The sequence below is a fragment of the Macaca nemestrina genome, chromosome 12 (assembly GCF_043159975.1).
Source record: "Macaca nemestrina isolate mMacNem1 chromosome 12, mMacNem.hap1, whole genome shotgun sequence".
Taxonomy (NCBI): domain Eukaryota; kingdom Metazoa; phylum Chordata; class Mammalia; order Primates; family Cercopithecidae; genus Macaca; species Macaca nemestrina.
Genome location: NC_092136.1, coordinates 101,429,445 through 101,442,579, shown reverse-complemented (window position 1 = coordinate 101,442,579; position 13,135 = coordinate 101,429,445). Strand labels below are relative to the sequence as shown.

The window sequence follows — 13,135 nt, the reverse complement described above, 5'->3', positions numbered from 1 at the left end:
TCCCTGATGAACATTGATGTGAAAATCTTCATTAAAATGCTGGCAAACCGAATCCAGCAGCACATCAGAAAGCTTATCTACCATGATCAAGTCGGCTTCAACCCTGAGATGCAAGGCTGGTTCAACATACCCAAATCAATAAATGTAATCCATCACATAAACAGAACCAATGACAAAAACCACATGATTATCTCAATAGATGCAGAAAAGGTCTTTGACAAAATTCAAATTCAATAGTGCTTCATGCTAAAAACTAACTAGGTATCGATGAGATGTATCTCAAAATAATAAGCTATTTATGACAAACCCACAGCTAATATCATACTGAATGGGCAAAAACTGGAAGCATTTCCTTTGAAAATCAGCACAAGACAAGGATGCCCTCTCTCACCATTCCTACTTAACACAGTATTGGAAGTTCTGGCCAGGGCAATCAGGCAGGAGAAAGAAATAAAGGGTATTCAATTAGGAAAGGAGGAAGTCAAATTATCTCTGTTTGCAGATGATATGATTGTGTATTTAGAAAACCCCATCGTCTCAGCCCAAAATCTCCTTAAGCAGATAAGCAACTTCAGCAAAGTCTCAGGATACAAAATCAATGTGCAAAAATCACAAGCATTCCTATACACCCATAACAGACAGAGAGCCAAATCATGAGTGAACTCCCATTCACAGTTGCTTCAAAGAGAATAAAATACCTAGGAATCCAACTTACAAGGGATGTGAAAGACCTCTTCAAGGGCAACTACAAACCACTGATCAACGAAATAGGACATAAACACATGGAAAATCATTCCATGCTCATGGATCGAAGAATCAATATCATGAAAATGGCCATACTGCCCCAAGTACTTTACAAATTCAATGCTATCCCCATCAAGCTACCACTGACTTTCTTGACAAAATTGGAAAAAACTACTTTAAACATCAAATGGAACCAAAAGAGTCCACATAACCAAGATAATCCTAAGTAAAAAGAACAAAGCTGGAGGCATCACACTATCTGACTTCAAACTATACTACAAGGCTACAGTAACCAAAACAGCATGGTACTGGTACCAAAACAGAGAGATAGACCAATGGAACAGAACAGAGGCCTCAGAAATAACACCACACATCTACAACCATCTGATCTTTGATAAACCTGACAAAAACAAGCAATGGGGAAAGGATTGCCTATTTAATAAATGGTGTTGGGAAAACTGGCTAGCCATATGCAGAAAACTGAAACTGGACCCCTTCTTTGCACCTTATACAAAAATCAACTCAAGATGGATTAAAGACTTAAATGTAAGACCTAAAACTATAAAATTTCTAGAAGAAAACCTAGGCAATACCATTCAGGAAAATATGCATGGGCAAAGACTTCAAAAGCAATGGCATCAAAAGCCAAAATAGACAAATGGGATCTAATTAAACTAAAGATCTTCTGCACAGCAAAAGAAACTACCATCAGAGTGAACAAGCAACCTACGGAATGGGAGAAAATTTTAGCAATCTGTCCATCTGACAAAGGGCTGATATCCAGAATCTACAAAGAACTTAAACAAATTTACAACAAAAAAACAACCCCATCAAAGTCGGTGAATGTCTCAAAAGAAGACATTTATGCAGCCAACAAACATATGAAAAATGCTCATCATCACTGGTCATTAGAGAAATGCAAATCAAAACCGCAGTGAGATACCATCTCATGCCAATTAGAATGGTGATCATTAAAAAGTCAGGAAACAACAGATGCTGGAGAGGATGTGGAGAAACAGGAACACGCTTCACACTCTTGGGGGGAATGTAAAATAGTTCAACCATTGTGGAAGACAGTGTGGCAATTCCTCAAGGATCTCAAACCAGACATAACATTTGACACAGCAATCCCATTACTGTGTATCTACCCAAAGGATTATAAATCATTCTACTATAAAGACTCATGCACACGTATGTTTATTGCGGCCGTATTCACAATAGTAAAGACTTGGAACCAACCCAAATGTCCATCAATGATAGACTGGCTAAAGAAAATGTGGCACATTTACACCATGGAATACTGTGCAGCCATAAAAAAGGATTAGTTCATGTCCTTTGCAGGCACATGGATTAAGCTGGATCAGCAAACTAACACAAGAACAGAAAACCAAACACTGCATGTTCTCACTCATAAGTGGGAGTTGGACAATGAGAACACATGGACATAGGGAAGGGAACATCACACACTGGGGCCTGTCAGGGGGTAGGGGACTAGAGGAGGGATAGCATTAGGATAAATACCTAATGTAGATGTTGGGTTGATGGGTGCAGCAAACCACCATGGCACATGTATATCTATTTAACAAACCTGCACCTTCTGCACATGTACTGCAGAACTTAAAGTATAAAAAAAAGGAAACAAAAACAATAATGGAGAATTGTAATATCAGAATGCATTTGAATGTCAGTAGACATTATTTGCAAAATGGCAACAAAATTAGCATTTGTCAGGTATGTTTGGCAGCAACACACACTTACATAGTACACACACACAGGGTCATGCTGGTTTCCCACCACTTTCCAGCAATGGATGTAGATACACTTTATGGCCTTCACAGGCCTGAGTTTCCTCACTTGTCATTACTACAGCCTTGAAGGGTCATTAAATTAATGAAATAACATACCTAGTAAGGAACATGGTAGGAAGTATATTTTACTACTCACATGCCCGTTTCTTCCTCCCATTCCTCTTCCTTGGTGAAATCACATAGGTCATGGTGTGTTAACCAATCCCCCAGACCAGGAAGAGGCAAATGAACTGATGAAGGTGTGGGTTCTCGAAGATAGAGCCCATGTCTTAGTTTAACTCTGATCCTTAATACTTCTTTAGTTTTGGTACCTGCAAGTGTCTGTGGAAAGAAAGAATGCATGAATGTACAGAGGGAAAGGTATATGGACAGAAAGATGAAGGGAAAAAGTTACTGAAAGAATATGAAATAGCTTATCTCCAAAACGTGTTCAACTCAAAACATTTTATTTTTTTTTTCATTTTATTTTTTGAGACAGGATCTCCATCACCCAAAATGCTGGGATTACAGGCATCAGTCACCGTGCCTGGCCCAAACAATTTTATAATTTGCTAGGACATTTTAGTAAATTATTTTGTGTGAATTAAATTATCTGCACATATCACATAAGAAAACTGGAGTAAGGTGAAATGATTTAATTTCTCGAAGCCTTCCCTAGTTAGTGGATGTATTCAGAAAAGAATTCAATTATTCCTGGTGACATATTGTTTGGTCTCAATCATTTGTAACATGTGTACCAAGCATTATATAATCAAGTCTATCTTACAAGTTTAACTTCACTGTATGTATTTTAAATATTGAAATGCTTAAATATTTAAGCATTTCATGGCACCCCTTAATGGCATTAAGGGGTTCCATTTCAGCTAGTCATATTATTTAGTCTTTTTTATGAGAGTTGTGTTATAATTGACAATGTGGCCCATTATGTTTTCTTACCGATAAGAGGTTATGGATTATTAATCTCAAGAATAACAGTATCCCTCTCTAAAACCTAAATATTCATAGCAATCCTTGGAGTTGGCATATACAGGCAACTGACTTCTTTTTTATATTTATTTTCATTGTTATAAAATATATATAGCATAAAATTTACCATTTTAACCATTTTTAAGCGTATGGTTCAGGCGCATTAAGTACATTCACAATGCAGACAACTAATTCTTAATTGAATATTCCAAGGAGATGGTTCTGGCTCTTTTCCACCTACCTCCCATTTATGAGCTATAAAATGTGTGATATGACAAAATTGTTTTACAATTTTGCAAAGGGCATTTCAATTAAATATCACACACGCACACGCAGTCCACTCTCCATGTCCATATGTTCTGCATTCGCAGATTCAACCAACTATGGGTCAAAAATATTAAAAACATCAAAAATAATATGATCATAAGAATAATAATTTTAAAAACAGTACAGTATAACAATATTTGTATTATAGTTACATAACATTATATTGGGCATTGTAAGTACTAGAGATGATTTAAGGTATACCAGTGGCTATGAATAAGTTATATGCAAATAGTACACCATTTTTTATAAGGGGTCTGGGTGTCAGTGGATTTTGGTGTGCTCAGAAGGGTCTTGGAACAAATCCCCCGTGGATACCAAGGGGTACATGTACTGACTTTATATAATATGCAATTGACTGCATATAACATATATTATGGATCAATATGAATATATAAAATTCAGCTTGTTTGATCAATATTTTATATTCACTACTTTTCCTTATCAAAACTGCACTTTGGAAATTGATATAATAAGAGTACTGAACCAAGTACTCAGAAGATTGAGATCTTATAATAAGTGTACATCTCTGCCCCTTCAGCAATTCATTTAACTTCTCTGAACCTTAGTTTCCTCATCTATAAAACACAAATAATCAAGTTGTACAACCCATCACACAAGCATATTGGAAAGATTATATTGGTACTTTGACAATCACAGACACTATGCAAATGTAATATACTCGTATTATAAAGAAATGGCTCTTTTTGTTATTTGGTTGTAAAAAACTCAATAAATTTTTTGCAAAGATAGGTCAGTGTAATTGGATCTTATATTTTTCCGGTAAGAAAATACTCATCCTGAAAGCGTGAAGGATGTATAAGTCACTGGACAGATAAGAGAAAAATTCAAATAGATTCAAAATGCCTTTTCTTTATGATAGAAACTATGGTATCTATCAAATGAAATAATTTTATTTTCCCTGTAGCTTCTCTAAAAATGTGGAAAATTAAAATTTATTTTAATCATCAGCAAAATATATATGATATATTGTAAACGAGTTACAGTTTTCAATAACATATTTTAATCATAGCTTAAAACCAATTGTAGAAGAAATACTAACCCTGTGATGTCCGACCTCAATTGTGAAGTTTGGAATAAAACGTTGATTCCACTGTCCATTTAAGAATCTAGAGAGCCTTTTGTGTAATTGTGTATTGTGGTAGCCATGGAGATGTGCCGCTCCCCCTTGGGCTGACTGACTTTCCCAGACAATCTTCTTACCTCTCCCCCTTTCACAGGTGAGCAGAGCCTCACAGTGGAGAGGCTTTCTCTGCCTTCTCTCGCTCCCACATATTATACCACAGTGGTTAATATATAATATACCATACGTATAATCCTGGGTACATCTCATACTTCCAACTCAGTCTTGGCATTTGATTCTTGAAGGCTTAAATCAACAAAAGTATCTCTTTTCCCTTGCCATATGAGCCTGTGGTGAGCAAAACTTGAGATACATTTCACATGGTTTGGTTTTACTACATACATTAAACTGTATTCCTGAGAAAAAATTTTAAGGCAATCATTTATATTTCAAATAATTTTTGCCCATTGCTAATGAGATGGTTTGGCCCTAGTGTATACATACTAAGAAAAACTCTCATGGTTCATTCTTTCCTACCCAACTCATATGGCTTATGCTTAATCTTATTTTCATAACATCTATATCTAAGATGGTAAGTGAATTTCTGATTCACTCAAGTCTTCTCTCTCTGACCTCTTGAATTTTAAAGTATTTAGTTAGCTGCACAAACACTGCTCCAGGTGCACCACAGATATAAGTAGGATGAACCATATATAAAAATACATTTTGAAACAAGGTAAGCAGACCTATTCATTATCTCTGACTGTATCCTTTAACTCTAAAGGTCACTGACTTTGGTGGTTGCTAGCATTAGCTTTTCATATAATAAGCAGACCTATTCGTTATCTTCAATCATATCCTTTAATTCTAAAGGTCATTGAGTGTGGTGGTTGCTAGCATTAGCTTTTCAGATATACAGTCTGAAAGGATAGCATAAATTAAAAGTTGATCTCTTCCATAGTCTATTACGTGTGTAAACCTGAAAATGCCAGATAACTTCTTGAATAACTGCCCTGTTCCAACTTCTGAACAGATCACATTCCAGTTGTCATCTTAGGGTAGGTGTTTAAACCATGTAGGGTAGAGCTTAGGAGATTTTAATGCTCATCTGAATGTGGGAATCACTGTTCATTCCCTGAAGGACTTAGTCATGGACTTGGGCACATCAGTAAAAATATTTGGCAAAATATCTCTAGGATGAATTAACTACAGACAGTCCCAGACTTACCATAGTTCAACTTAATGATTTTTCAACTTTATGATGGTGTGAAAGCAATATGTGTTCAGTAGAAACTGTACTTCAAAGTTTGACTGTTGATTCAAATTTTGTGTAATAACTTTAATATAAAATAGGTGTTGTGCTAGATGCTTTTGTCCAACTGTAAGCTAAGGAAAGTGCTCTGAGTATGGTTAAGGTCAGCTAGGCTAAGTTATGATGTTCAGTAGTTAGGTGTATTCAGTGCATTTTCACCTTACTTACAATGGATTTATCAGGACATAACCCCATCATAAGTAAAGGGATATGTGTAGATTAAAGTTAACCATGAAATAGACCTAAAGCCACATAGTAGATATTTATCTTTCTTCAAAATAATAGCTATTGACAGTTATAGAATGTCCAGTGTATTTCAAGCTATATATTCTCTATACCTCATCTCTTTAATTGTAATAGCTCTGGGAGGTGGGTAATACTATTTTCCCTGTTCTATATCTGAGGATCCTAAGGATATAGAGGTGAAATGATTTGCCTACAGTCCCATTTCAAACAAGTGACAGCCTGAATTTGAAACAACATCCACTTGATTCAGAGCAGTATGTTTATAAGCCCTGTATAACACAGCTTCATTTCATATCTACATTCACTGCTGACTGAATATATTGTCCATACCTTTTCAGTTCATTGCTCTGTTCCTGGCTGCAGGACATTTAATGCTTGTGGGAAATAGGTGACTCCATGAACTCTTCCTATATCCAGCAATATAAGAAACTTTAAAGACTTAAGATTACTTGTTCTTTTTAATGAATTAGAAACAAATTATTAGTGTCGCTCACTCTAATCCTACAATGAACCTACAAGATGAGAAATGTTAATATCAAACTAATTATTAGGAAATGAAAAAGAAAATGAATAAAGAATGCATAAAATGTGGTAGAAGGTATTAACAAAGGGGGCAGGCAATGGTTCATTCAGAATTGGAGAGAGTATTTATTTGCATATTAGGAACAAAACGTGCATCCAGTCCTTCCTGCTTATAGTCAACAAGCTTCCCACTTCCAACCTCTGTGGCAGTATACATGTTGGCACCATCTATAAATACCCAAATCCTTAAGCTTTAAATACTATTCAATTTTCAAATTGAATTTTCTTTTATGTATAAAAGTGTTGCAGACTTGGATTTCCAGACATTAAATAATTGTCTATTAGGATTTTCTGCCACCAAGTGGTAATAATACTTCCTTGCACCATTGGATAGGTTTACTCTTCTCTGTATCATTCCGTTTTTTAAGAAACATTTACTGAATTTCTATGATGTATTAGAAACTGACTAGAATTTTTTTCTGAAAATAAAATATGTTATATATGCATCCAAAACTTGGTATTTCATACTTAGAAAAAAAACTAGTCACATAAAAATGCTCCATGTGAATTTATAGATATCTAGTTTCATACCATTTAACTGTGCCATGGGTGATTGTGCCCTCCACCCCAATCTAGTGCATTTGATAATACCTGCAGATATTTTTGGTTGTCACAATGGGGTGTGGTGGGAGCTGTGATTGGCATCTAATCTGTAGATGAGAGGCCAGGGATGCTGCTAAGCATTCCATAATGCACAGGAAACCACCCACACTGAAGAATTATCTAGCCAAAAATGTCAATGGTGAGTTGATGAATAGATAGTAAATAAATCAGAGACATGATGGTTATGAGCCTGTCCTCACCTGCACACTTTATCATAATGGGCTTAATGGGAGCTTCACACTGGTCCTCACCTTTTATGATAGTCTTAAGGCATAAATCATAGTTTCAAACCAGGGTTCCCATTATATTATTTAAAATGTTATGTGGAAGTTTTTATGCATTTCACAAATTTATAAATTGGTGGGGCTTGAATGATAGAAGCTAGCTAGACCACTTCCTTCATTGTCAGACAAGGTGATAGAACATTGAAGCATCTTGCCTACTGTTCCATGGCTAGCTTGTGGCAAAGCCGGATGGCATTTATCTTTCAGGTTCCCATCAAGTGCTCTTTTTGAGAACCTAAACTGCCTCTCTTTGGTTAATTTGATGAATTATATAATTTATCAGAGTGATTTTAAAATTCACTATAAGTAAAAATATATGGACACAGACATTTTTAGAGTGAAGGAAAAAGGAAATAGATACATGAAAAATGATGCTATCTAAATTATTTTCAAATTTATATATTGTTTATTATCAATCTTATCAATCTTGTCATATTTTTCATAATTGAGCTATTACCATAACTCAGCTACACCATAATTGCTTATGTTCATTTATACACAGAGCCTAGCACAGCAGCTTACGTTTTGAGGACCCTCGATATATACTTGTTCAATAGATGAATGTCTGAGTAGCTGTTTTAATTCAGTATGTGGCTATTTAAGGTATCAAAGCAAAGCACTGAAGTTAATGCAAGGATTTTAATTCAGTCTCATTGAGCTTTACTTACAACAACATAGATATTACCAGGAAATATGAATCACTGTGTATCTTTGAAGACAATCTCGAGGTGTCTCTTCCCCTAGGAAACAGTTGTGTATCATAAACATGCAAATTTAGAGCTGCTTGTTTTGCTTCAGTTCTTCTACCTATTTCTTTGTAAAACCAGTGGTTTTTTTTCCTTTAGAAAATGCATTAAAGAGGTTTTAAATCATCCTCTTAGCATGTTAATATGATATGCTACCACTTTTATTGCAGATTGCTTTAATTTTTTGTTATTTGCCTATTTGGGTAAATGTATTTTAATTTGAAAAGTGCTGCCCAAATGGGATAGTATTCAGTATCTAAAATTCAAACATTAATTAGAGCTTTTTTTCGCGACTGAATTCTGTTCCACCACAGTCTTACCCTGGTGTTTCTGCAGGATCCACATCAGACCCTGCTGCAGGTGTGTATGTCTTAGGTAATCAGGTGACACTGTTGATCCCTCATCAATGGACTTCTGAGGTCACCACCATTATTTCCTCAATTTGTTTGGCTCTTTGACTACCATGGATGTCTCTGTGAGAAGGTTGAAGCGTGATTCTCATGACAGCGTGATTGGCAGCCACAAAGTCTAAGAGACTCCTCAGACAACCTCTAATAGCCATTAACCTAACACACCTAAAATGTCACTGATTTGTCTTGGAAGACAGAATATTAAGCACAATAAATGGCACTATACATACAGATAATTTGTGTGTATGAGACTCTTAGTTCATTAGATAACTAATTTCATATTATTATTTGAAAGAAAATTTAGGAATCCATTTCTAAATCTTTTCAAATTACAGGTTGGGTACAATAAGCAACCAAGTGTAAGGAGCTCAGAAGATTTCCGTTTCAATAGTTTCAATAATCCTCCAAGACAGTATCAGGTAAGCATGGATTTTTAAAGGAACAAGACTAGTTATTTGCAATATTTAGATTCTTGAACTATGTGATTCTTTAAAGTATTAGGATATTTTTCTCAATATCAAATAATGCATTAATTCAACAAATATTTATTAATTACCAGTACCAGGCATTTTGTAAGTGATAGAGATATATAAGTTAAAAAAATAAAATCTTGGAATCACAGATCTGAGAGTCTCCGTGTTCACTGAAAAAGGCAAACTTTACAAAAAACATAAGAGAGTAAAATTCATTTCAGATTCCACCAGTGAGAAACAAAGACTGCTTGTTTTTGGTGAAAATTCTGCCAGCTGATTATATGTCTAGATGTGCATAATTTTACATATATTTTATTATAAAATGCATATATATAATACTATATGAGTTAATTGTACTTATATAATGAGTAATCATTTTTAGCTTGTGATTTTCTCTCCACAAAATATATATTCCTATTAATTTCAGTGAATTATCATATTCCCTTATACAAATATATAATTTACTAAAAATAATTCCTTATTGATGGACATTTAAAGTTTCATTTTTGTCTGTTATATAACTAGTTCTATGAACATACTTGTTAATGTACTAAACCATATCTTTAGAATAGATTCTTGAAGGTAGAGTTTTACTATCTATCATTTAACCTTGGCTTAGGTGTAAAATTTTGTTTAGTTCTAAAACCATCAGGACTTTCTGAGCACCCACTAAGATGCCTTCTTTTTATGAAAATTATATAGTAAAAGCAATGTTTGCATGATAGAAGCCCAGGTACTTGAAAAATGTATTACATTGAAACTAGCCATTCCCAAATTAATAGAAAGTTTAAAATAAAAAGTGGTTCCAGTTTTTGGTGGGTCAGACGTGGGGCTCCAATGAGTAGACCTTAGCTTAATCCCCCATTTCCATGAGCGGTAGTGTATATCTTTTACCTACCTTACTGAAAGACTGTCTTGCTCCAATACTTTTCAAATCAAATACAGACAATGGACATAAAGGCTTACATACTTGCTCTAAACATTCTTTTCTAAGAACTCACTTTTGAGTCATTAGCCCAGGTGACGTGAAGGCTGTTTTAAAAAGGAAAGCAAAATGTGGCGATCGCATGCATCCCGCCTGAATCATCTTAGTCTTTGACAGACATCACTTCCAAAGGGCTCACTACAGGGACGAGGACTCTGAAACTTGTTCCAAATGAGAGATTTATCATGAATCTGAAGCTGACATAGATTTCTCCTTTCTCTGTCTTCTAGAAAATAATGAAAAGGCTCATTAAAAGATATGTACTGCAGGCCCAGATAGATAAGGAGAGTGACGAAGTGAACGAAGGTGAGTTGAACGCAGAAGCAAATCAGCCCCTGAATGTGAGTCAGGATGGCAGCCTAATGCAGAGTGGCAGGAAAGCTGCAGAGATGGGCATGGGGAGAGTGAACTTCAAGGAAGTTGCAAAGTAGAACAGGATCTCACCAGCCACCATTCTGTTAAAGGTGGGGAATAGGCTATTTCTCCACAGGCGGGGACAGGTACCCCTGGCTAGATAAAAAGCTCTCATTCTTATGGTGGACTTGGAGGGAGGAGGAAGTGGGTGGGAAAGGCAAGGAAGGGGCTGCTGCCTCAACCCCTGAATGATTCACCACCGTTTCGTTTTAACCTACTTGAGGGCTTTTGTTATCATTCTTCTATAATCTCTTCATTCACCAAAACACTGAGCTTAGAAAACTTGGTTCATTAGGAAGTTATTTCCTTTCAAAGAATTCAAAATAAAATTGTGTGTGAAACTAGAGCTGATTTCCTCCTGTCCCACAGTCACTAGTGAGTCACTGCAGTGAGTATTTATAGTTGACTTCTTATCACTCTTGCTTTCAAAGGGGAACTGAAGGAAATTAAACAGGACATCTCAAGTCTCCGCTATGAACTCCTTGAAGAAAAATCCCAGAATACAGAAGACCTAGCAGAACTTATTAGAGAACTTGGAGAGAAATTATCCATGGAACCAAATCAAGAGGAAACCAATAGATAATGTGAAGACTTCCTTAGAAATTCATATTTATTTGTCCACTTGAAGCCATATTATTTTCTGATTTATTTTCTTAAGTGCCAATGTGCCCACCTTTTAAACAAGAAGAAGTTAAAGGATACCTTGGGCCATCCTATCTTCTGGAACCCTAGTATCTAATTTTTTTGGTGATTAAACTCCACTGTTCAGGGTAAAGGCTGTAGATTATGATGAAAATTATGTCCAGTTGTTTGGTGCTTGTTTTATAAACTGCTTTCTTGGATATAACTGTTGTGATGATGTCATTGCCATGTAGTGTCTGCCTGAAAATGGGTCCCAGCAGACAGGGGCTGACCTACGTTATTCCCCATGCAGTTTTTCCTCTGAAGGTTATTTCAGGTTTCTTTTTCCCTGCTCTGTGGATCCCCTGCTGGGGTCTCCCAGCTCTGAAATTTTGGAGAGAGTCATCCATGGGCCTTTAGAATGCTTTGGTCCTTTCTTTAGAATGCTGTTTAACCACCATTTACCCTACTTACCCCTCAAAGCACATGGCTGATACTGTTCATACAAAATGGGCTTATATCTATGTAAAATTTCCTGATTCATCTATTCGAAAACATTACACTTAACAATGAAAAAAGTTTTTCCTCCACTGAACCCTGGAAACATGATCCAGTTGTGTGTGTGTGTGTGTACACACACACATACATACATATGTGTGTATACATATAAATGTGTACACACATACATAAAGTAATTGCCCTATTTATTTTGTGGCTAATGTGGGCACACGAAAGCTCTTTATGTTATAAATTTTTATTGTGACTAAAAAATTACTGTCTAAATAAGTACGTTTTATTGGAGAAAAATCAAAACCCCAAACATTGTGGTTATTTGGTTCCATTATAGCACAATTTTGTGCCATTTCTGGGGGCATTTACAGATGAATTCCCACACTTAGCCATTGAATGTAAAGGGGAAAAATAAAGTGGGAATTTGTAAATACTTATCTGTTATTTTCAATATGTTCTATCCTACCCAAATATATAAAACAGGAATTTGCATTCATGTGCATTTATCAAGAGGTGGTTGTTGTTATTTACTGATCATGTGAAGTGGTGTCTTAAACAACTAAAAGAGATGAAGGTTCGTATGTTTACTCAGAGACCATTGGCATTCAGAGGATGATGGACATCAACTGGAAATGCTACTACCAATTCAATAACAGGAGATTTCAAATGCAGATCTTTAACTTCATCTTAAAGATGAAATGGTCGCAGAAAATCTGTTTTAGCTCCGACTTTGGCTTAATTTAAATCAAAGAATAGTTATGTAAGCAGATCAGAAAATACAGCTGAAAATTTATATCCAGTGATTTTGTATTTGTGGATGTTACTTATGGAAAAGTTACTTGGTGATACATAAAGATCAATTTTTAAATATTTTGTGACAATATTTGAATCAGTAGTTGTAAAAAGTCAACCTCATACTAAATGCACTACCAGCAAATTAAAATAGTCTAACATCCACAAAAAGTGTGTGTTGTGCCATGCAAGAGATGGACCTTCATCCCAAGGATGCTCTATGACAGCACA

The 13,135-nt window shown here is 35.5% G+C and overlaps 1 protein-coding gene across 7 annotated transcripts in view; it reads left to right on the top strand.

Annotated features, from left to right (window-relative positions):
* LOC105466503 (transient receptor potential cation channel subfamily C member 6) overlaps window positions 1-12,545 on the top strand; it is a 256,881-nt gene extending 244,336 nt beyond the window's left edge. For all 7 annotated transcript variants that reach the window (XM_011715466.3, XM_011715464.3, XM_011715469.2 and 4 more), the window contains 3 exons: window positions 9,445-9,528; window positions 10,798-10,873; window positions 11,413-12,545. In XM_011715466.3, the coding sequence (XP_011713768.1) occupies window positions 9,445-9,528; window positions 10,798-10,873; window positions 11,413-11,564 (312 nt within the window). In that variant the 3' untranslated portion in view covers window positions 11,565-12,545. The remainder of the gene's footprint in view (window positions 1-9,444; window positions 9,529-10,797; window positions 10,874-11,412) is intronic.
* Window positions 12,546-13,135: the final 590 nt, after the last annotated feature.